We start from the raw sequence: 21,073 nt of genomic DNA, 5'->3' as shown, positions 1-21,073 counted from the left end.
TCTCCAGCTAACTATAGCATATGACAGAATAGGATGGCCACGTTTATCTACCAATGGGACTCTGCCATGCTCCAAGCCCAGCCCATCTTGGGAATATAATGATTTCCAAAAATGTTGAAGCATAGTTGAAGGAACTTTGAACTTTAAATAGATTCTAGAGATCCAGTTTGGACTTGAACAGAAATTTCTTTCATATCCTGTTACCAGTTTTAGCACTTAAGAAAAAATTAATATTGAAATCCCATTTCAGTACAGTAGAACTGAAGGAAGAGGGAAAAGGTAAATCATTTAATGGTTAATGGTCTGTTTGCTTGTAGAAATGGTCTCGCCAGTGATAGACACATATAACTAATGTATACAGCAGCTCAGTGGAGGTTTTGCTTTTTTTAACCATCACTTTGTTTAGTTATAGGTTAAAGGCAAATACATGGCACTTAATTTATTTACTAGTGCACTGGATTTTTAAAAAGGAAAATAGGACATGGGGATGTAGGCATTTTGAAGACTGTTGAAAGGAAGCCATTTCACTTACATCAGTTGAGATGAGATTTCCTTTGATGTCTGTCACTCTGTGGCATAATATTTTCATAAGAGCTAAGCTTTTTGAAACCTGAAGAACTGAAGGACATTCCTCTCCCAGAGCCCAGGGTACACTGAAAATTGAATACATTCATGACTGACTGACTAATAAACCAGTTATGTGCTCACGTGTCCAAGTCCAACTGAGGGTGGCTATTTTATAGTGACACTTGATGACTAACTTTTCCTGGTTGTCTGATTAAAAGCATGAGCCCCATTGAGGTACAGGAAATTTTCTTAATGAACTTTCGCTTTTATATGCCTGAAGAATACTTTTACACCAGCGTAGCAATGAGTTGTATCACCAGGGCTCATATTTTTAACTCATTTTTTAAAAAAAATTGAAATATAGTTGATTTATAATAATGTTATATCAATTTATGCTGTTATATTTTTATTTTTTTTTAATTTATTTATTTTAATTGGAGGCTAATTACTTTACGTTATTGTATTGGTTTTGCCATACATTGACATGAATCTGCCCCGGGTGTAGATGTGTTCCCCGTTTTGAACCCCCCTCCCACCTCCCTTCCCATCCCATCCCTCTGGTTCATCCCAGTGCACCAGCCCCGAGCATCCTGTATCATGCATCGAACCTGGACTGGCGATTTGTTTCACATATGATAATATACATGTTTCAATGCCATTCTCCCAAATCATCCCACCCTCGCCCTCTCCTTAAAATACACCCCCGATTTGAATTTTCTCACTGTTACTTAAGGGGGAGCTTTTGCACCCACATAAACTAAGAAAAGGAATTTTTTAAGGAGTATTTTTTTAAAGTACTTAAATAAATTTCAAAGATGGGTACAGGGGAAGGGAAGAGATTTTGGCCTTAGGGATGAGCTGGAACAAGTCAGAACACAGAGGCTCCATGGGAGATGCTGAAGGGGCCCTGCAGCCATAGGAGGTGACTTGCAAAGAGACTTACCTGTTGCTAAGTCTCCACCGTACAGAATCCCCTTGCCCTTTGGTGAGACTTCTGTTCATCCCTCCAGCGCATGGACATGGACAGGCGGAGAGAGGATGCCCGGAACCCGAAACGCAAGCCCCGCCTGATGGAGGAAGACGAGCTGCCCTCGTGGATTATTAAAGATGACGCCGAGGTGGAACGGCTGACGTGTGAAGAGGAGGAGGAGAAGATCTTCGGGAGGGGGTCTCGCCAGCGGCGGGACGTGGACTACAGCGATGCGCTCACGGAGAAGCAGTGGCTGAGGGTAGGTGTGGCTTTCTCCACTTCCTGCTCTGTGGGGCGTTTTGGCTCGGTGAAATCAGAGGCCTGTAGCTGGACCCCTTTGAGGGGGACTGGTTGCCCCTACGAGCGGAAAGGGCTCTTGAACACAGATAAGTCATTTTGCTCTTGCAGCGGAGTCATTCTGCATTTCATTGGAAGATAATGAGGAGTTGTTTTGCGAGAGAATTGGTCACTGGAAACAGGATTATGAGAACTATGAGACCTGCTGATGTTTTATGACTCGTGATTGCCTGGTCATGCCGCACTTGGAGTTAGAATCAAAATGTGGAAGGGGGTTTAGAAGTCTTTTTCATTGTTCCCCCTCATTTCATGTTCTTCAATCAGAGTTTCACTTTTGCAAGTCTTGCAGAGAGAGTTCAAGACAGCAGTCTCTTCTGACTACATTGCTGTTTCCTAGACCCGCCATAACATTAGCACTGGAAGTTGCCTTTGTACTCTCCTGGTTCTGCTGAGGTCCAGAGAGGTTAGGTGACTCTTCAAGGTCACACAGCTGGCTAGAAACAACAGAATCAGTGAGTTCTGATGCATTTGGGGGCTTGATGTTGGCTTGATCTGATCCGTCCCTTACAGATGCAGCCTGGGACCTGGGACTTGGGTCACTGACACTTGGAAATGGTATTCTATAGTTTGGATTGTTTTTTGTTTCTCTGCTTTGGAAAATGTCGATTCCTCGTTTTGACTGAGGTCTATGATCTCAGACTGTTTGAGCACAGAAATATCCAACTGCTCCTAGGAGCCACATGTGTGAGTGCCCAGGCCAGCGTGACTCTTCCTTTTGAAGGTTTAGGGGCACTTTCGTTATTGGGCACAGACTTAGAACCAAGGCAGACAGAACAGTCTGGGATGTGCATTCCAGGCAGGGCCGGTAAATGTGCGCTGGAAATAGTAAGCATGGTTGGGTGAAAACCAAACAAAATAGAAGCTGTTTTTGTGAGTTGTTCATTTTATCAGAAGGCAATGCTGTTCCCAAGCTTTGTAAAATGTGGATTTTAGGACCCAGCCTGTAAGTAGGTAGGTGGGTCGGAGGGCCATGGGTGAGGAGTTTTGAGATTGGATATCACAGGCAGACAGGTCTCGGCCCCACTTGAGAGGTGATTTACTCAGGCTGTCGTATGGTGAGAGAGACGTGACCTGAATTTCGAAAAGATTGAAGTCTGTGGTATCCTGAGCAGAAAGGGACAAGGAAAGCGTTCCTCCTCTCTGCGGTTGAACAATGACAAGTGAAATGTAACTTTTGCCTGGTGGTCTTACTGTCACACCCAAGCGTTCCAGTGGCCTCAGAATACGGTTTTACGAGTTTCTTTTGTTTCACTATTGTGAGGTTGCAGTAGCGTAATTAAGATGCATTTGCTAATGGAAAGAGTTTGTGCTTAATGGTCATGTCTGAGCTGGGGGAAATTCTTTTCCCTTTCTCTTTTATGTGAACAATAAATTAACTATTTGGATATTATTATAGGAAATGAGACAACAACCTAGGCCAGCAGTTTAAAGCCTGTCTTGTATATGTATAATTTCCAGACACTGCAAGCGAAACAATCTTGTTTATTAGGCAAGAAGGTAGCCGAATGTATCCTTTTTCAATAACCAACGGAAAATGTTCTTCAAGTAAATAGTGTTGTGAATCCTAGAAAGTTTTCAAGGTTCAGTTCAGTTCAGTTCAGTCTCTCAGTCGTGTCCGACTCTCCGCGACCCCATGAATCACAGCACGCCAGGCCTCCCTGTCAAGGTTAGAATACCTCATTTTTTCTCTTCTTCAGTTTATTCCACTGATGATGAGAGCTGTGCTTCCACACAGTAGAAACTGCATGAATGCTTGTGAAGATGAAATGATTAACTTATAAGAAAGTGGAAAGTTACTGATTTACCAGTCATGTTAGGGTCGTATTCGTGTATCTTGTAGACTTCCTTTTTTTTTGGTCTAGTCTTTCTCCACTCGGTTCACATCCTTTTGTCTGTCTAACAAAAGGAACACGTATGTCTAAAAATGGAAAACTAATTTGTTTTATAAAACTATGCTATGAAAGTGATGTTCATAATTTTCACCTTAAGGTGCCTCGCAAGAAAGCAAGTCACCCAAGAAGGAAAACTGTTCTCAGGGCCACTTTATTGTAATATACCTTTTTGTAATCCCATCTCTTGGAAACTGTGTCTCCATATTCAGTGTGAGTTGATAACTTGCCATTAACCAGGCCATGCGATTAATGCAGGGTGTCTCACGGCCTAAGCATTCAAACAGATGCTTACTATCCATCGTTTGTTTACTTGTTCACCAGCAGCCATCCTGTTTAATATCAGCCTATTAAGCTCTTTCTTGACAATAAAATTTTATGCAAGGGGCTCTCGTGGATCTAAATGTACAGAGATATTCTCCACTGGCTGATGATTGAACACGCTGGGTGAACCTAAGCAACACAGCCTTGAGAGGGAACTTGGCAAAGACTGTTCTATAAGAAATGCTGTAACAGGGCTAAAATAATTCTCCCTTCTCCTGGAAATGTTGTACAAAGCCGGCTTGGCAGAGGCATCAGAGATACATAGAATCCCTGAGTTGGAAGACAGCTCAATGGAACAGCTCCCCATCCTGTGCTTAAATCACATCCTCTGCAGCACCCGTGCCAAGAGGCTGACCATCCACAAAGGAGACACTCTGCCTTTTGTCTGCACAGCCCTTCTAGTGGTCAGCCCCAACTGTTAGTTCTTCTTCCCTTTGAACAGAATCCTCTTTCCTTATAGCTGCTGCTCGCTCGTCCTGATCCTATTCCCTGGGGGTGAACAGAACAATATTTTTTCTGTTTTTAGCATTACCTCCCACTGGATGAAACGTTTGAGGACTCCAATGCAGTTAGAATGAATTTCCCCACAATCCTCTTTCTTTGGCGCTTTCCTCATCCCCCAGGGCCCAACTTAATTGCCACTACTCCTTTGATCCCTTCACAAGTAAACACTAATCACATTTCTCCTCATATTCTCACTTTTCTTGGCCTGTTCTTCAGTAACAGCTCAAATCCAACTTGCTAGTTTTCTTGGTCATTGTTGAAATACCTGCTTTCCCGATTCATTAACATGCTGCATCTTGGTTGGACTTCCGTGTGCAAATAGTAAGTGCCCACTGATTGCCAAATAGCACAGGATTGATGTGTGAGAGTACTGCCCCAGGTAGCGTTCACTCCGGCAGCAGATGGACCTAAACTTGCCCTATTCACGGGCCTGTCCCAAAGAGGAAGTGGAATTGTATTTCTCAGGTAAAAATTGAAGGTGGCTGTTTCTGGTTGGTAGAAGCAACCGTTCTACCCGTGGCTGTTCAGGGATCGAGGCTGGAGGGACTCTGTCAAATTTCAACATCTCCATCCCCTTGAGCTGGAATTGGGGAACACAGCAGACATGTGTTGAGTTCTAAGGACTCTAAGTGAATGGGCCTCCATGACCTTCGCTCACATTCCATTAGCTAGAACTCCATCATGGGACCATGTTAGCTATAAGGGCGACTCAGAACTGTGGTCTGGCTATGAGCCCAGAAAGGTAGGATTTTGATGACGAGATAGCAGTGTCTGTCTCAGAACACTTGGTTGAATTGAAGTGCTATGGCCATTTTCTTTGAAAATTTTATTATGGTTTCATCACAAACAGATTTTATTTTATAATCATAGTATGCTAAAAATTCCCACAGTGTCCTTTAGACAATCTGTTGAATTGGAAGATTTAAAAAAATTTTCTGTATTCATGTTATTTTAAGTGAAGAGGATCACAATTTCAAACAAAGCTCAATTTGACTTTTTTTTTTTAAGGTTTTTAAAGTTGTTTTGAAATTCCTGTTTCCACTGAGGAAACCTTAATTTCTTTGGTGTTAGGCAGTCTCACGGAGAAGGCAATGGCAAGCCACTCCAGTACTCTTGCCTAGAAAATCGCATGGACAGGGGAGCCTGGTGGGCTGCAGTCCATGGGGTCGCTACTAGTCGGACATGACTGAGCGACTTCACTTTCGCTTTTCACTTTCACACATTGGAGAAGGAAATGGCAACCCACTCCAGTGTTCTTGCCTGGAGAATCCCAGGGACGGGGGAGCCTGGTTGGCTGCCGTCTATGGGGTCACACAGAGTCGGACACGACTGAAGTGACTTAGCAGCAGCAGCAGCAGGCAGTCTCAAGTGAACTTCCTCTTTTGGGGATAGTCAGGTCAACATCCATGCCTCCCATGGGCTGTTTTTCTCCCTTTCTCGGGGTTCCTTGCCATCTTCCTTCCCAAGATGGCATCTGGATGAAGGTAGAAGCTGGGGTTTCATCATGACATTGGGGCAGGTACCCTGTCCTGTGGATCTCTGCTGGGCTCAGCACAGGACTACCAGTCTGTCCTGTCGCTGGAGGTCTTGACGTGCAGCCAGTGCCATCTTCTGGTGTCTTTGATGCCATGTACTGTTCAGGTCTGGGGTCCTGGCCAGTGTCCAGTGGTCAGCTTTCCTGAAATCTTATGAAGACTCTCAGCTTCTCTGATCTCTTAGTGCTCTCAGCTCTTTTGTGCACTAGTTGGGAATCTGAAAACTCTTGGTTGCTTTCTTCCCATTGTGCTGGAACATCCAGGAGAGTCCAGCCCCTTTTTGTAAAAAAAAATCACGGTCTCACCATCAGGGAGTTGTCAAGCCTGAAGCTTCTAGAATCTGATAGTTGGGTGAGTCAGGAAGCTCTTTAAAACAAGCGATACAAAAATGCCTTATTTTTGCAAAATCTGTCAAAGTATCTGACTATATGAATGCACTGTGAGGGACCTTCCTGGAGCCTTGGGAGGTGCTGGTAAAGTGAGAATCCTAAAGCCCACACTTCATGGCCTTCATAGTAAATCTACCTCTGGCCATTTTTGCTGCCTCATTCCTCTTGCTCCCTGCACTGCCCCTACAAAATATACCAGGTTTGGGGCCTGAAGAGTGAATATTCCATTTCAGCCCTTGCTAGGTGTATTGCAAGCCAGTGTGGTATGAACTACCTGGAGTTAGACCCCACAAGTTAAAGGACTCAGTCCCCAGTAAGACTGGGCTTACTTTGGTGGCCAGCCACACTTCGGGGATCCCTGGGCCACCTGCAGTACTGACCGACTGGCTCTAAATTCAAGGGGTTCTCATGACCCTCCTCAGGTTCAGTAATTTGCTACTGTGGATCCAGAAAGTACCTCTGGTGGTGGTTACAGCTTTGTTGTGAAGGATACAAATCAGGAGGGGCAGCCAAATGAAGCAGCACATAGGATGGTCTCAGGGAGGGTACCCAGCTTCCCTGCCCTCGCCTCATGGAACCAGGGGGCACCCCTCCTGGCAGAGTGGTGTGCACACCAACCAGGAATCTCCACTGAGCTTCCGTGTGCAGTCGTCATTGGAATCTCCTCCCCATGGAGGGAGCTGGCACAGCGGCTTATACCACAGCTAGCAAAGTCCTCAGGGCTCATGTCTTACCTCTCTTCCTCTTAACCCCCTTTTCTTCCTGGACAAAAGGCTCTCTATCCTGCCTTCCTGTCATGTTGCAGCTTCCCATACACACGTGGCCTGGCCATGGTGCTCTTCCCTGTGGCTTCTAGAATGCTTCTGGGGATCCCTGTCCAGCAGTCTCACCTCCTAATTGCAAAGAGCCTTCGGAATTGAGGAAACTCCTCTCCATCAGCCTGATTTAGACTGCTGTCTGCTGGTAGAACCACAAGTCCTATTGTGGAAGTCAGTGGTGGTGGTTTGTCTTTTTTTGTCTTTGCTTATTACCTTTGCCCTAATCCTACTCAAGGTGGCTCCCCTGAACAAGGAATGGTCCCTTGAGAATGTGTGGAAGAGAATATTAATGTGGTTTTAAAAGTATTCTGTCCATTACCATTTTGTAGCTTTCCCATGGCGTACCCACAGTGGTAACAGTGCTCAACTATGTATTGTGTGTGAGTGTTTCCACATAACCAATAATTGGTTCATGTTGATAATTTCTTGGAAAAGCACCTTTGAGGGCAGGCATTCGTGGACCTAAATTGGCAGACGTCGGATGAGCCTGTTGGGCCAGGTGTTTCTTACATGCACGGGCTGTGATGTTCCTAGTATGATAATCATGATTGAGGTGGGAGCCCCGTAAAATTGGGGTGTCTGTAAAGCTTAACAGTGGGCAGATGGTGAATGATGGAATGCCTGGCTTTCCTATTCTTCCTGTTCCTTTGGTCCTTCTGCCAACTTCAGAATCCTTCCCTTCCTAAACATTTAGTGACATCCCAAAATTTATTTAATTGCCAAATGAGTGATTTGTGCCCCGCAGCACTTGAGGATAATTGGAATGCAGTCTAAATGATGTGCTCTGTATAATATTTCATTGCCAGTCTGATGGAGAGAGAGTGAACTTTGGAGTCTGCTTTTGTTTCACAGTGGATCTGATGCCTCGAAACTGTCATTTGAAAAGGTTCCTGACTTGGTGGGGGTCTCTTCTCATGGTGCGGTCCTTGCATATGAGTGTAAGGATGTTTCTTTTGGTTTTGTAAGCTCCTGGCAATGGTATGAGCTCTGTTCCTACAATGCCCTGCACTGTCAGGCCCCAGACCATGTTATCTAAATGACGGGGCTAAGACTCATATCCTCGGATCTTTGAGTCTCACAAGAGAGACAGCTAGTTTTAGAAGCCCTAGGATTTCCAGACCTTAAGAAAAGGTAGCACAGAACATCTTTTATCCCTCAACCAGTCTGTCACCAGATAAGAGCTTGAGTGTCCCACAGTTTTGGTGCCAGAAAGACATCTCCATAGTTAGGTCTGTGTGTGTGTTTAGGTGCTAAGTCATGTCCAACTGTTTTGCGACCCCACGAGCTGTAGCTCTCTAGGCTCCTTCTGTCCATGGGATTTCCCAGACAAGAATACTGGAGAGGATTGCCATTTCCTACTTCAGGGGATCTTCCTAACCCAGCGATTGAACCTGTGTCTCCAGCATTGGCAGGTGGATTCTTTACCGCTGAGCCACCAGGGGCTGACCACCAGAAGAATTTTTGGTGGGGTCTCCCCTTTCCACAGTGCACAGTGGAGACAATGGAGTAAGAGACTCCTGAACAGTAAAATAGTAGGGGAAATCAGTGAAATAAAATGTGACACCTCGTAGTGGAGTTTACCTCTCTGTCTTGAAAGGCTATGCAGCCTCTGCCAAACCCTCTGTGGGAAAAAGGCAGAGAAATCCACCGAGAGTTAGCCACGAAGATCTGGAAAAAGTACCAAGAAAGTTTAAAGAAGTTAGGATTTTAAATAAAATATTTGAAAGTTTGTTGAAAGACATAATGAGAAATAATAAAAAGTATTTCCTGGTCTATACGAAGAGGATTTTTCTCTCCCTGGAAATCTTTGAAACAGAATAATGTCTCCTCTGTTTGGACTGGATTAAGTATGATGTGATACAGTCTGAAATTAGGAGCTGGGGTCTCCTAGGTCTAATTACAGCGTCAGAGATTCTGTAAGTCATCCTTTTCTCCGCAGAGACTTTATTCTATACTGGCGAGGTTTGGGAGGGTCCTTCATCTAAAGTATTGCTGTTGTTGCTCAGTTGCCAAGTTGTGTCCGACTCTTTGCAACCCCATGGACTGCAGCACGACAAGCTTCCCTGTCCTTCACTATCTCCCAGAGTCTGCTCAAACTCATGTCCATTGAATCGGTGATGCCATCCAATCATCGTATCCTCTGTTGTCCCCTTCTCCTGCCTTCAATCTTTCCCAGCATCAGGATCTTTTCCAGTGAGTCGACTTCACATCAGGTGGCCAAAGATTTGGAGCTTCAGCCTCAGCAGCATCTAAAGTATCGTGTGCATGATACCTTGAGTATTTTGCCCCTTCTCTCTTGTTTTGTCACTTTGCATCACCGTCCCTTGCTTTTTGTTTAAAAGACATAAAATTTTATTTTAGTTTTCTTTTCCCAAATGGCATTTTTTAGCTTTTCAAATTGGATCGTCAGATTTACTGGGGCAAAATGGCTAGCAAGCTGCATTTCCGTTTTTATACACAAGGGAGAGCTAAGACCCTAGCAAATGGATTTGGGTTTTGCCAAATTCAAGGTCCTTCATCACTTTAGGAGGAAGTACTGAACTAATTAATGGTGATCAGAGTTGTGAATTGTCTGGGGGAAACATTTGACCGTAGTAAATGAATTTTGATAACTTCCTGTACTTTTTATTTTATTCTTAAATCAGTGGGCTGGATTGTTTTCACAGCGATTGGATCTGATATGTTCCCTTTGATCAAAACTCAATAGGGTTGGTTTAATGGAAGAAAGTGTCCTTAGAGGATCATCTAAAATACTAGATACTAAAGGCTGAGAAGTGACAGAGACTTGTTTCAATTTGTTCTTAAAACTGTGATGCCTGGAAATTCTAGTCTCAAGTTTTAACCTTTTGAAATACAGGTTTAGCTCTGAAATCTAACTCAGACATTGAAAGTAACCGTGGGAATTGGACCTGGCATACCGATACTAAGGAGCCCACATTAGTTCACATTATCTTTAACCACTGCTTAGAGAAAGATGGTTTTAGAAATATGGCTGCTTTTCTGAATCAAGATTTGGTTCTTATCCTGTTCTTTTTTGTTTTTGTTTTTTAAATCCATAACGCTACGAAAAGAAATCTTTTTTAAAAATATGTTTATTTTTGACAAAAGATGTATGTACTTAAGGTGTACCATGTGATGTTTTGGGACAGGTATACACTGTGAAATGACTTCATTCTCCCAGCGAGAGCTTGGGAAGGCACAGCTGTTTTTAGGAAGTTACAGACAGGGCAGGGAACTTTACTGACACAACTGTATCTTTGATCGCTGCCTCTCAAGGGCATCTAGGATCATAGTTCAGAGACTAAACTTTGGAATCTGATGAATCAGGGTTCAAATCCCAGCTCCACCTATTTTGCTCTGTGACCTGGGGTGCCTAGTGTAACTTCCTGTAGCTTTGTTATAGAAATGGGGAAAATCATAGCTCCTTCATATAATTTTCTGAAGTTTGAATATGTGTACCGTAGAACCTGGCATATAATGATTACAAAAAAAAAAAATAGCTATTACGGAAAAAGTATTAAATTATTTTAGAGAATACCTAGATGGTAGGAAAAAAAGAAATAAAATAGTTCTGTTGTGTGTCTTGAATCCTAGGTTTGGGGCAACAGAAGAAAGGTAAAAGGAGTGAAGAGGCCCCCGTCCTTACCATTAATGGAATTAAGGAGAGTGACATGATTCCTTACTGAGTATGTTATGGAACATGCGCAGAGGCTTACTCACCTCAAGCCAGCCAACCTGTACTCATGCAGCTGTAAACTCTCTGGACTCTGGTTTTCTGCTTAACCCTCTGTGGCTGCAGGAAGGGCAGGGGGTTGGCAGTCAGGAAGCTGGTCTGTGCATTCCGACCCTGCTGCCAGCTCAGTGTGTCATCTTGGTTTCTTGATCTGGGTGCAGCTGCATTCTCTTTGCTTGCTGGGTCCCCTCCACCTACCTAAAGACAACCTCAGAAGTCACATGAAGCTGCTTTCCTTTTCCTTTTTACTGTGCTTTTAGTCATGAGCATCCCCTGCTTTCTGATCAGTGGGTCCATTGGTGGAGGCTGTTAAATAGCACATTCCATTCAACGCCCATTTATTGAATGGTGAGCAGGTTGAGCTCCGCATGGTGCAGGCATGGGGAAGGTAGTGTTAATTGTTGAGCTAGCGTTCCTCACTACGACTGGCCCGCCTTATTAGAGCAATTAAGAGCCAGACTTGAGAGATGCTATTAGAGATAATATTGCACACTTAGCCACCTTAAAGAGCTTGTCAAGAGCAGGTCTCCAAGTGTACACAGATGGGAATTAACAGAGATTAGAACAGATTGTGAGATGCTCTGACTCGGGCTTTTAACTGTTGAGGAAATCAGCAGAGTTTAAGAAATATCCATCTTCCTTCACCCTAGACTTTTAGTGTCACATCTCTGGGGGCATTATTTATGATTTCTCCCCCTGCCCCCATCCTCAGACTCTGGAGGATGGAAGGGCAGCTGCTCTTTAGCACATGGTGTGACCTCCGGACATGGTTGGCAACAGCGTTCATCTCCTGGATGCTTCAGGGAGACCCAAGCCTCCCCAACAGCCTCCCCAGTGCTCTTCCCCACCCTGCTTGGCCTCCAGTGGAGGAAAAATACAACACAGTGCATCCCCCATCCACCTTGACAAAAGAAAGAAGGATTGGGGAAGTTAGATACCAACGCCATGAGCTGAAGGAAGCATGTGACACTTGCAGATTGCCGGTGTTTTAGAGAATAGCTCTCCTCTTTGTTCAGGGACAGTTCAGGTGGCTCCTCAGAGAAGTCGGAGGGCACTTCCCAAAGCAGATTGCAGCTGTGACCACCCCTACCCCCAGCCCCGCTCCCCACATCACCCCTCCAGCAGCCTCCCACTGCGCATGTAATTGAATCCAAGCACTTTAACGTGGTCTCCAAGGCCATGGCCATCTGGCCTCTGCCTGGCCCTCGAATGTCATCTTCTTCTCTGGGTGGCTGCCACACTGGGTTGTCTTCCTGGACCTGTGCACTTCCAGGAAGGTTCCTTCCCTAACTGCCACGTGGCCGTCTCCTTGTCTTCATGCTCTCTTTCCAGACAGACCCTCCCTGACTGCCCCAGCTTAAAGAGCCAGGCCCTGCCGGCAACTGTCACATAACCTACGTTAACCTTCTTCGCAGCCCTTGCCGCCATCTAAAGGTTATCTCACTGGCTTCTTCCACTGGTACCAAGCTCCAGGAAAGCCAGGGTCCTCGCCTGTCTAGTCCATGGCCGTATCCCAGCAGTAGGGCAATGCCTCGTGCACAGTAAGCATCCATAAATGTTTGTAAATAAGTGAATGTACCAGCCAGAGATGAGCGCTCAGAAAGGGTATTTGCTTACACTTCACGTTCTTTTGGTTAAGGCAGTAGAATCCTGTGTTATTTACAAATATGGATCAAGGTAGACAGTACTGGCATTCTTTCCCATTAAATTCATAATCTGTGTCTTCTTGTAAAGATTTCTTATTTAAAAGAATTCTAAAGACATGGTTTTGACATAAGAGCTCTTGAGCTTTTCAAGATTTTAAAGGCTCTGTTCTAATTTCAGAACTCATTGATGAACAGTATTTAAATATGCATAAAAATACAACCATTGCTTCAATCCAGCTATTCCTTGGAAATTCTTATAGATTTTACAACAGCTGTCTTCTAGCGTCAGCCCTTACTTCTTTTTAAGCAAAAACCATATTGACATATCTAATCTAACTTGAAAAGGCAAAATAGAAAGTACTAAATTAATTGGGTTTTTGTTTCTATTTTTGTACAAGAGAGTGTCCAATGGAAAATGGTGATCTTAAGCATAAGGCCATGTACCTTTTAGATGGATGCCTTTCTTACTTTCTGTTAAAGAATGTTGAATTGTCAGAATCATGAGAAGTTGTTGATGGGACCATGAAACTTTCCTGCAGACAAAGCTTGATTCTCGTTTTGCCACTCCTACTGAAATCTAACATTTAAGGTCACTGTGCTCATAGTCCATTGTAAAAAGTATATTCCTAATGCACATGCTGTTTTTTAAAAATATTTTTCCCTTGGACCTTGAATATAGAATATTTTCCAAGGATTATTTTAAATGATTGGCTTCCCAGGTGGCGCAGTGGTAAAGAATCCACCTGCCAATTGCAGGAGGCGCAAGAGAAATGGATTTGATCCCTAGATTGGGAAGATGCCCTGGAAAAGGAAATGGCAACCCACTCCAGTATTCTTGCCTGAAAAATCCCATGGACAGAGGAGCCTACTAGCAGGCAGTTCATGGGGTCGCAAAGAGTCGGACACAACTGAGAAACTGAGCGTGTACACACACACACACATTTAAAATGATATCCTCAAAACAGCTTTATCAAGGCTTCCAGTGGTTCTGTTCTTGTTGCCCCATTTGCCTCTTTTAGTGGAGTGACAAGCCTGAGGCATTGGGATATTGGGGTTCTGGTTCCAGGTGTGTTGTTGTTTTGTTGTGTGACATCTTAGATAAGTCACCTCACCTCCCTGGCCTGTTTCCTTGTGTGCCCATTGGAGTCATGAAGTGAGGGATGGGGGTGAGGAAGAGAGCCTGGCCCATCTCGCCTGCCTGCCTCCCTCCTTGACTTTTGTCTTTGGCAGCCCTAGAACGGACTCTGTAGGTCTGGCTCCACCTGAGACTCAACCCTCAGGAACTCAAACTCAGGGGGGTCAGGGGTGAGGGATTCTTCTCCTTGTTCTTAGCCAGGCTTTCTCTCAGAAGTGCAGGCTGACGAGGGTTCTATAGCGTGTTAGTGGACTCAGTGTGTGATCAGTGTCCAGGACTCCCTGGGTGTTAGTAACATTTGGAGAGCTGAGCTGAGTCCTGTGTGCTGATAGTATATGATGGCCAGGACACTAGCGTGGTGGAGCTGTGAAGGGAACACCTACCTGCCCAAGGGAGCTACTTTCTCTACTCATGGAGTTGGGGGCTTCAGCACCTCCGTATAGACCAAGACCAAAGACTTTTCTAGCACACTGGCATCAAGAAGAAATAACCCACCTCATCATTTTTTAAATCCCTTCTTCTAAGCAGAGTACATAGCAGCTGCTGCATGGATTTATTTTGTTCATTGAAACGTATCAAGTCTCCTTGCCAAATTATCAAGACCAAATCTGTTTGCATTTACTTAATTTAAAAAAATGCACTAATGTCATGGGATATTATTGGAAGGTCTGGGAAGGATATCGTGGCGTCTAACAGACTACAGTGTCAACATTCCAGGGGAATCCCTGGCATGCACATTTGTTTTGCAAAAGAATTAAGAAACCCAGTGTAGGGGCTTTATTTTATCGTGTTACCCAAATCTAATGAATGACTGTTTATTAGTAGTTTTATAAATTGTGTCTTTTTGCATTTCTGTAGTCAGCACCCAGAGCTAGATATTTTTTTAAGAAAAGTAACAGTTAAAATTGGGCTTCACAAGTGGTGCTGGTGGTAAAGAACACTCCTGCTAACGCAAGAGATGTAAGAGACGTGGGTTCAATCCCTGGGTTGTGAAGATGCCCCAGAGAAGGAAAAAGCAGCCACTCCGGTATCCTTGCCTGGAGAATCCCATGGACAGGGGAGCCTGGTGGGCCATAGTCCATAGGGTCGCACAAAGTCAGACATGACACAGCATCCATGCATGCAATGTTTAAAATAAAATTTATTTGGAGGGATTCTCTCCATCATAAAAGCATAATGAGAAATATGGAAGAGGGGTAAGAAAATAGAGTCACCTGTAATCTTGTTGACCTTCACATACCCAGGTTGGAAAAGGAGCCAAGTAAAATCACAGACAGGGATTACTGTGGTGCCATTGCGTTCAGATGTATTTTTAACCTGTTATGAGGGTTGGCTCTCCACAGTTTCAGTAAATCCCAACCCATGATGCCCATCAGGCCCCAGCCTGTTGTCAGCTGTATTTGCATGTCCTTCCATTCAGTCTGAATAACACCCTATTTTCCTGGGCACCCACTGCTAAAGGACTTTTTGTTTTTAGAGCCATTAAGACACATGTGGGGGCATGCCTCCCCACACTGGAACAGCAGTTTTTGCTTCTTCTTATGAACAGGGCTTTTATTTCTCCACTTCAGGTTTCACAACCTGATTCCCCTCACTTTCAAATACGGCTTTTCAGTGTCACAAAGAAAACTGTTAGAACTCAGTAATAAATGAATTCAGTAAAGTGACAGGTTTATTCAGTAAAATCAATAGTATACAAAAGTTAGTTGCATTTATATGCACTGACAACAAATTATCAGAAAGAGAACCATCCCCTTTACAGTTGTATCAAAAATAATAAAATATCTAGGAATAAATTTAACCAAAGAGGTGAAAGACCTATATACTGAAAACTATGTTACTGGTGAAACACATTGAAGAAGACACAAAAAATAGAAATCTATTTCATGGTCATGGATTGGAAGAATTAATAATGCCAAATGTCCATATTACCCAAAGCAATAGACAGATTCAGTGCAATCCTTATCAATTCCAAAGACATTTTTCACAGAAATACAACTAACAATCCTAAAATTTTTATGGAACCACAAAAGTCCTGAATAGCTAAAGTTATCCTGAGAAAGAAGAACAAATCTGGAGGCATCACTTTCCCCAATTTCAAACTATATCACAAAGCTATAATAATCAAAATGCTATTTTGTTGGTATAAAACAAGTACAACAGATCAGTGAAACAGAATAAAGAACCCAGAAATAAGCCCATGTCCTGTGCTGTGCTTAGTCGCTCAGTCATGTCTGACTCTGCGACATGGACTGTAGCCCACCAGGCTCCTCTGTCCATGGGGATTCTACAGGCAAGAATACTGGAAAGGGTTGCCATGCCCTCCTCCAGAGGATCTTCCCAACCCAGAGATCAAACCCAGGTCTCCCGCATTGCAGGCAGTTGCTTTACTATCTGAGCCATGTATAGATAGCCAATCAACTTATGACAGCAGTACAAGAATATACAAGCGGGAAAGAAAGTTCTCTTTGGTAAATGGTATTGGGATAACTGGACAGCAAAAGAATAAAATGAGACCATTACCTTTCACTATACACAAAAATTAACTCCAAATGGATCAAGGACTTGAATGTAATCTGAAGCATTAAAACTCCTGAAAAAAAAAAAAGCATAGGCAGTAAGCTATTTGTCACATTGGTGACAAATTTTGTATCTAACTCCAAAAGAAAAGGCAACAAAAGCAAAAATAAAGTAAGAAGTTTCTGCACAGCAAAGGAAGCCATCAAGAGAATGAAAAGAAAACCTACTGAATAAGAGAGAATAAATGCAAGTTATATATCCATCAAGGGTCAATATCCAAATGAGCAATCTAAATAGACATTTTTACAAAAAAGATATGCAGGTGGCCAGCAGACAACAGCATCACTCATCATAAAGCAACTGCACATCAAAACCACAAGATCAGTTCTACCTCTTAGAATGGCAGTTCTCAAAAAGACAAGAACTAACAAGCGTTGGTGAGAATTTGAAAAAGAGGAGACCTTCCTGCTGGTGGGAATGTTAACTGGTACAACCACTTTGGAAACAGTATGGAGCTTCCTCAAGAAATTTAAGATAAAATTGATATGATCTAGCAGTTCCACTTCTGGGTATTTATTGAAAGGAAACAAAATCACTATCTTGAAAAGATATGTGCACCCCCATGTTTATTGCAGTGTTACTTACAATAGACAAGATACAGGAACAACTTACGTGTCTATCAATGGATGAATGGATAAAGAAAATGTGGTATATATATTCAGTGGAATTGTATTTACCTCTAAAAAGGAAAACAGAAGTGTTGCCATTTTCAGTAACATGGATAGACTTTGAGGGGCTTATACTGAGTGAAATAAGTCAGAGAAAGACATACCATATGACTTCATATTTATGTGGAATTTAAAAACAAAACAAATGAACAGGGAAAACCAAAATCATAGAAACAAAGAATACAATGATGATTGTCAGAGAAGAGGAAGGTTAGGGAGTAGGCAGAAATGGGTGAAGGGGTCAAGAGGTACAAACTTCCAGTTATAAAATAACTAAGTTATACAGCATGGTGACTATAGTTAGTAATTTCGCAGAGCACACTTGAAAGTTACCCAAAGAGTAAATCCTAAAAGTTCACTTCGAGTGTGATAGATGGTAATAGGGAGGCTTCCCTGGTGGCTCAGTGGTGAAGAATCCGCCTGCCAATGCAAGAGACAGAGGTTGGATCCCTGAGTCAGGAAGGTCTCCTAGAGAAGGAAATGGCAACTCGATCCAGCATTCTTGCCTGGGAAATTCCATGGACAGAGGAGCCTAGGGGGCCACAGTCTATGGGGTCACAAAGAGTCGGACACAACTGAGCAACTTATATTAAGATACTTATTTTTACCTGCACTGGGTCTTCATTGCTGTGAGTGGTCTATCTCTAGTTGCGGAGAGCAGGGGCTACTCTTTTTATGTGGTGTGAGGGCTTCTCATTGTGATGGCTTCTCTTGTTGCAGAGCACAGGCTCTAGGCTCTCAGGCTTCAGTAGTTGTAGCTTGCAGGTTCAGTAGTTGTGGCACACGGGCTTAGCTGCCCCAAGGCATGTGGGATCTTTCCCAAGACCAGGGATGGAACCAGTGTCCCTTGCATTGCAAGGCAGATTCTTAACCACTGGACCACCAGGGAAGCCCAGCATTTAGTATATATGTATTTTAGTATGGAATGTTGAATGTATTGCCTTAAAGATTTTGAAAATGCACGTCAGTGCAAGTCTGTGGGAGTATGGGGTTTGGTAAAAGATAGATATTAAATAAATCACCTCCCAATTCACAGCCCCTTTGCTCAGTGAGTACCTCCTCCTGGCCTGTTATTTTGGCTGCTTCTTGAAAAGGTCAGATCATCAACAGATAAGTCTCTTAATGACCCTGGGAGGACTCACTGCTTGCAAATATCAAGACAAGCTCCTGGATGGGATGTAAGACACACCTCATGAACGCCGTTATCCCCACTGCTCCTTCAGAAAGGCCTCCTTTGTGGACTTCCTTCTACCCAGTTTCTTGGTGGCTCAGATGGTAAAGAATCTGCCTGCAATGCAGGAGACCTGGGTTCAGTCCCTGGGTCGGGAAGATCCCCTGGAGAAGGGAATGGCTACCTACTCCAGTATTCTGGCTTGGAGAATGCCATGGACAGAGGTACAATCCATGGGGTCTCAAAAAAGTCGGACATAACTGAGCAACTAACACTTTCACTTCCTCCCCAGCAGCAGGCTCTGGGTGCTTTCTCTACCCTTCTCGTTGCCTTGTTTCTAGTGGACCAGGCCCCTCCCTTTCTCCTCCTTACCTGAGTTCACTTGAGTCATCCACATGGTTCTGCCTCTGAGCTAAGTAGGGGTGATTCATTACTAGTCGGACTTAGAAGGTCCTTTCTGCCAATGGGGTTGAGTATCTTATTTAAACCATTTAACTCCCAAAGCTGGATCGAGACAAAAGATTTTATAATTACCAATTAAAATAGAGGCAGTTAAGAGGAGGGCTGGAACAGGGCAAACAAAAACCAAAAATCTTCATTTTGCCCCATTTATCTGGCTTAGTATAATTCACTGTATAATCCTGCAGCCTTTCCTTAAACAGTAATCTTTTAAGCCAGACCTTAGAATGCACTTCCTCAGTAAACCCTGTCATTTTGAGAAAGCAGAGGGTAAACAATAAAGAATTAATTTTATTTCAGTAAGATTTTGGGGTCACACTGGTTGAGCAAGGCATCAATCTAAATTCTTTGGAAGGCTATTTTTATTAAAATGACTTTTTTAAAACTTCCAAAACCAATTTCAGACTGATAGGAGGTTTAGACTTTTTGTTATTTTTTATTAGAATATAGTTGCTTTACAATGTTATGTTAGTTTCTTGCTGTCACAGCAAAGTGAATCAGTCATATGTATACATATACCCCTCTTTTCTAAATTTCCTTCTAAATGGCGCTTCCCTGATAGCTCAGTTGGTAAAGAATCTGCCTGCAATGCGGGAGACCTGGGTTCTATCCCTGGGTTGGGAAGATCCTCTGGAGAAGGGAAAGGCTACCCACTCCAGTAATCTGACCTGGAGAATTCCATGGACTACGTAGTCCCTGGGGTCGCAAAGAGTCAGACACGACTGAGAAACTTTCACTTTCCAATGTAGGTCACCACAGGACTCTGAGTAGAGTTCCCTGTGCCATACAGTCAGTTCTCATTAGTTATCGTTTTATACGTGTAGTGTATGTATGCCAGTCCCAATCTCCCAATTCACCCGAGCGCTCCCTGCACTCCTGGGTAACTATAAGTGTGTTCTCTACATCTGTGGCTCTCTTTCAGCTTTGCAAATAAGTTTATCTCTACCATTTTTCTAGATTCCATGATATAAGGGATATTATTCAATACTTGTTTTTCTCTTTCTACATTAACTTCACTATGTATGATATCCTCTGGGTCCATCCACATCTCTGCAAATGATACTGTTTTGTCCTTTTTTTCTGGCTGAGTAATATTCCATTGCATATATGTACCTCAGCTTCTTTATCCACCTCTGTATCAATGGGCATTTAGGTTGCTTCCATGTCCGACGTATTTTAAGACAAAGCCGAAACTCATACCAAGAAGATTTAAATAAATAGTGAATCAAAGTACCTGTAATATACTATGGAAGAATAGGGGGAAGAGAGGTCAAGTATAGTACAATGAATGAAATGGTAGTTTGGCCATTTCTTAAAAGGCAAGCATGACTTGGTAGGAAAGAGGGATCCGGAGAAGCAGGGTGCCCGTCTAAGGGAAGCATGATGAGTCATGGACATGTGACGCATGCTGCTCTTACCCTGTGTGTTGGGAGCAGAGAGTTTTTATAGGGATGGGAGTGGAGAAGGAAAACTTAAATGAGGCTCTGCATGACCAAAGAATTTGGGCTGTATTCTTTATCCTCTCTGTAGAAAGAATGGGGAGTCTGAACCCTTCTGAAATCTGAGAACGGGTGATCTTTCCCTCCTTTTAGATCGAGAAAAGATAACCATTCTCATTATAAAGGATGAATTTAAAGGGCCCCAGAGAGAGGATCAGGGAAACCCCTAAGGGAGGCCATTATACTTGACCCTGTGAAGAGAAGACCAGACCAAAGGGAAGGAAACAACTGTCGATGAACTATTTTAGAGGTAAACCGTGGTGACTGACAGGACATAGATTATGATAAGGACAATTGATAATTTTACAGGTTTCTCTTCTGGATAATTGGGGATGGGAGTGGGGGACACTGCTGCCCTTCAATGAAATAGAAGGACTCGGAAGGGAAATATTCACTCTGTCAGAAGAAAAGGATGTAATTTGGGACTTTTGGGTAGGATATTGGAAATCTTGAGTGGTAAGGCCAGGCTGGAGGGAGAATTTTTGAAAATGAGAGCATTGAGGTCATACCTGAAGCCAGGGCCAGTTTGAATCTCTGTAGAATATTCTACATTCAAAATAGGGGACTGGACGTGTCACAGGTACCAGCCATCAGTAGTTAGAGGCCGCTCAGAAAGCACTCGACACACGGAGGCTTGTGAGTCTGTGTCCAGGCTGCTCAGCAGAAGGCACCCCACATAGGAGCCTTCGTGGGTATGTCTCGCAGCCCCTCCAAGAAAGCACTTTGGAAGTGCCGCAGAGGCAAGTCCTCCTAGGCTCGCTAAGAGACGTCTCACCTGCGGCTGATGAGGACATCAGACGTATTAGTGATGCCTGCTGTGTACTCAGAA

The 21,073-nt window shown here is 43.5% G+C and overlaps 1 protein-coding gene across 5 annotated transcripts in view; it reads left to right on the top strand.

The window, feature by feature from the left end:
- Positions 1-21,073, top strand: part of SMARCA2 (SWI/SNF related BAF chromatin remodeling complex subunit ATPase 2) — a 179,393-nt gene that overhangs the window by 113,054 nt on the left and 45,266 nt on the right. For all 5 annotated transcript variants that reach the window (XM_055428322.2, XM_055428324.2, XM_055428323.2 and 2 more), the window contains exon 27: positions 1,578-1,796. In XM_055428322.2, coding sequence (XP_055284297.1) covers positions 1,578-1,796 — 219 coding nt within the window. The remainder of the gene's footprint in view (positions 1-1,577; positions 1,797-21,073) is intronic.

This window comes from Moschus berezovskii, chromosome 7 (genome assembly GCF_049115385.1).
Source record: "Moschus berezovskii isolate FMDL1 chromosome 7, NW_MosBer_1.0, whole genome shotgun sequence".
NCBI lineage: Eukaryota > Metazoa > Chordata > Mammalia > Artiodactyla > Moschidae > Moschus > Moschus berezovskii.
This window is presented reverse-complemented; position numbering and strand designations above follow the sequence as displayed.